The sequence below is a fragment of the Lepidothrix coronata genome, unplaced genomic scaffold, assembly GCF_001604755.1.
Source record: "Lepidothrix coronata isolate B3197 unplaced genomic scaffold, Lepidothrix_coronata-1.0 Scaffold416, whole genome shotgun sequence".
NCBI classification, from domain to species: Eukaryota; Metazoa; Chordata; class Aves; order Passeriformes; family Pipridae; genus Lepidothrix; species Lepidothrix coronata.
This window is the reverse complement of record NW_016690596.1, coordinates 173989-175478: the sequence shown is the minus strand read 5'-3', so window position 1 is coordinate 175478 and position 1490 is coordinate 173989. Positions and strand designations below refer to the sequence as shown.

Genomic DNA, 1490 nt, shown 5'->3' with positions numbered 1-1490 from the left:
GCCATGGGCTGGGAACCACGGCGGGGTTGGATCAGGGGTTGGGCTGGATGATCTCGGAGGGCTTTTCCAACCCAGCTGATTCTGGGATTCTATAATTCTGTCATTCTGGGATTCTGTGATCTGAGCTGGATTCTTGGCTTCTGACTGGGCTCTTCCCTTCCCAAAGGCAGCCCCGAGTGTGTCCAGCTCCTCATCGACGTCGGCGCCAACCTGGAGGCTCACGACTGTCACTTTGGGACTCCCCTGCACGTGGCCTGTGCCAGGGAACACCTGGACTGTGCCAAGCTGCTGCTCAAGGCAGGTATGGCACCCACAGAGGTCCCTGTGGGTGGGCAGGGCGTGGTGGTGTCCATGGGAAGCGGCTCCTCGGCGGAATTCCTGCCGGGATAGAGATGGTCGAGGTGAAAGTTTTGGGCTTCACGGAGCAAAACTTGGTGTTCAAACATTGTTTTGGCCTATTCCATAAATACCCATCTCCCAGTGGGATGCTCCATCCCTGGAAGTGTCCAAGGCCAGGTTGTGGACGGGGTTTGGCGCAAGCTGGGATAGTGGAAGGTGTCGGGGTTGGAACTGGGTGACCTTTAAGGTCCCTTCCGACCCAAACCATTCCATGATTCCCTGATTCCCGACCTCTAAATGGAACAATTCAGGGCTCATTCAGAACACACAGCTGGGTGTTAAGCCCAGATGACTTTGCTGGATGTTCAAGTCCCAACATTTGCCTCCAGGCTTCACATCCCAGTTTTCTTCTCATTCCGGGGGGAATTTGGGTCGAACTTCCTGTCTTTCCCTGTGCTTCCAGGAGGAGATTTGGCTCAGGGCTGGAGATTTATTTAATTGAATAACAATTATCTAAAAATTACACGCCTAAGCCAGTTTAGTTCCACCCACTCCAGTTCCCCATTAATTGATTCCCAAGGAATTCTGGTTTCACCTCATTAATTCTGATGAAGTCCAGTGTGGCCACACATTCCCAAAAGGGAATTGTTTGAGTTCAGTGTGGTCTCTCTCACCTCTGCTGGTCAAATTCCGGCTGTTTTGGGGGTAGAGAAGGACTTCTTGCCGTAAACTTATAAAAAAACAAACTTCCTTAGCAAAAATATCCATAACTAAACTTGGCTGGTGGAACTGGAACATCTCCTGGATCTGGGGGTGTTCCTGTCGAAATAACCAGTGAAGTTCTCACTGTCTTGAGTGGGAATGTTCCGTGGAGATGACTGGGAATGGCTCTTTGGATCCGGGAAGCAGTTATGACCTCATTTCCCCAAATACCAGGGACTGAAATCCCCCTCTCTCCAAGGAAAACGTAAATCCAGAGAGGAAAACTCACGATTTTTCCAGCACCGAGAACTCGCTCGGCAATTTTCTTGAAAACCGGTGTTTTTTCTTGCTGAGTTGCTCCTCAGTCCCAGCTCTCTATTCCAACTGCCAGCCCATATTCCCTTCCCTTCCCTTCCCTTCCCTTCCCTTCCCTTCCCTTCCCTTCCCTT

At 50.9% G+C, this 1490-nt stretch overlaps 1 protein-coding gene across 1 annotated transcript in view; it reads left to right on the top strand.

Annotated features, from left to right (window-relative positions):
* The window catches only part of ASB13 (ankyrin repeat and SOCS box containing 13), a gene marked incomplete at its 5' end in the record, with an annotated part of 5807 nt that overhangs the window by 1297 nt on the left and 3020 nt on the right, over window positions 1–1490 (top strand). Inside the window, one exon of the mRNA XM_017839449.1 lies at window positions 167–301. Coding sequence (XP_017694938.1) covers window positions 167–301 — 135 coding nt within the window. The remainder of the gene's footprint in view (window positions 1–166; window positions 302–1490) is intronic.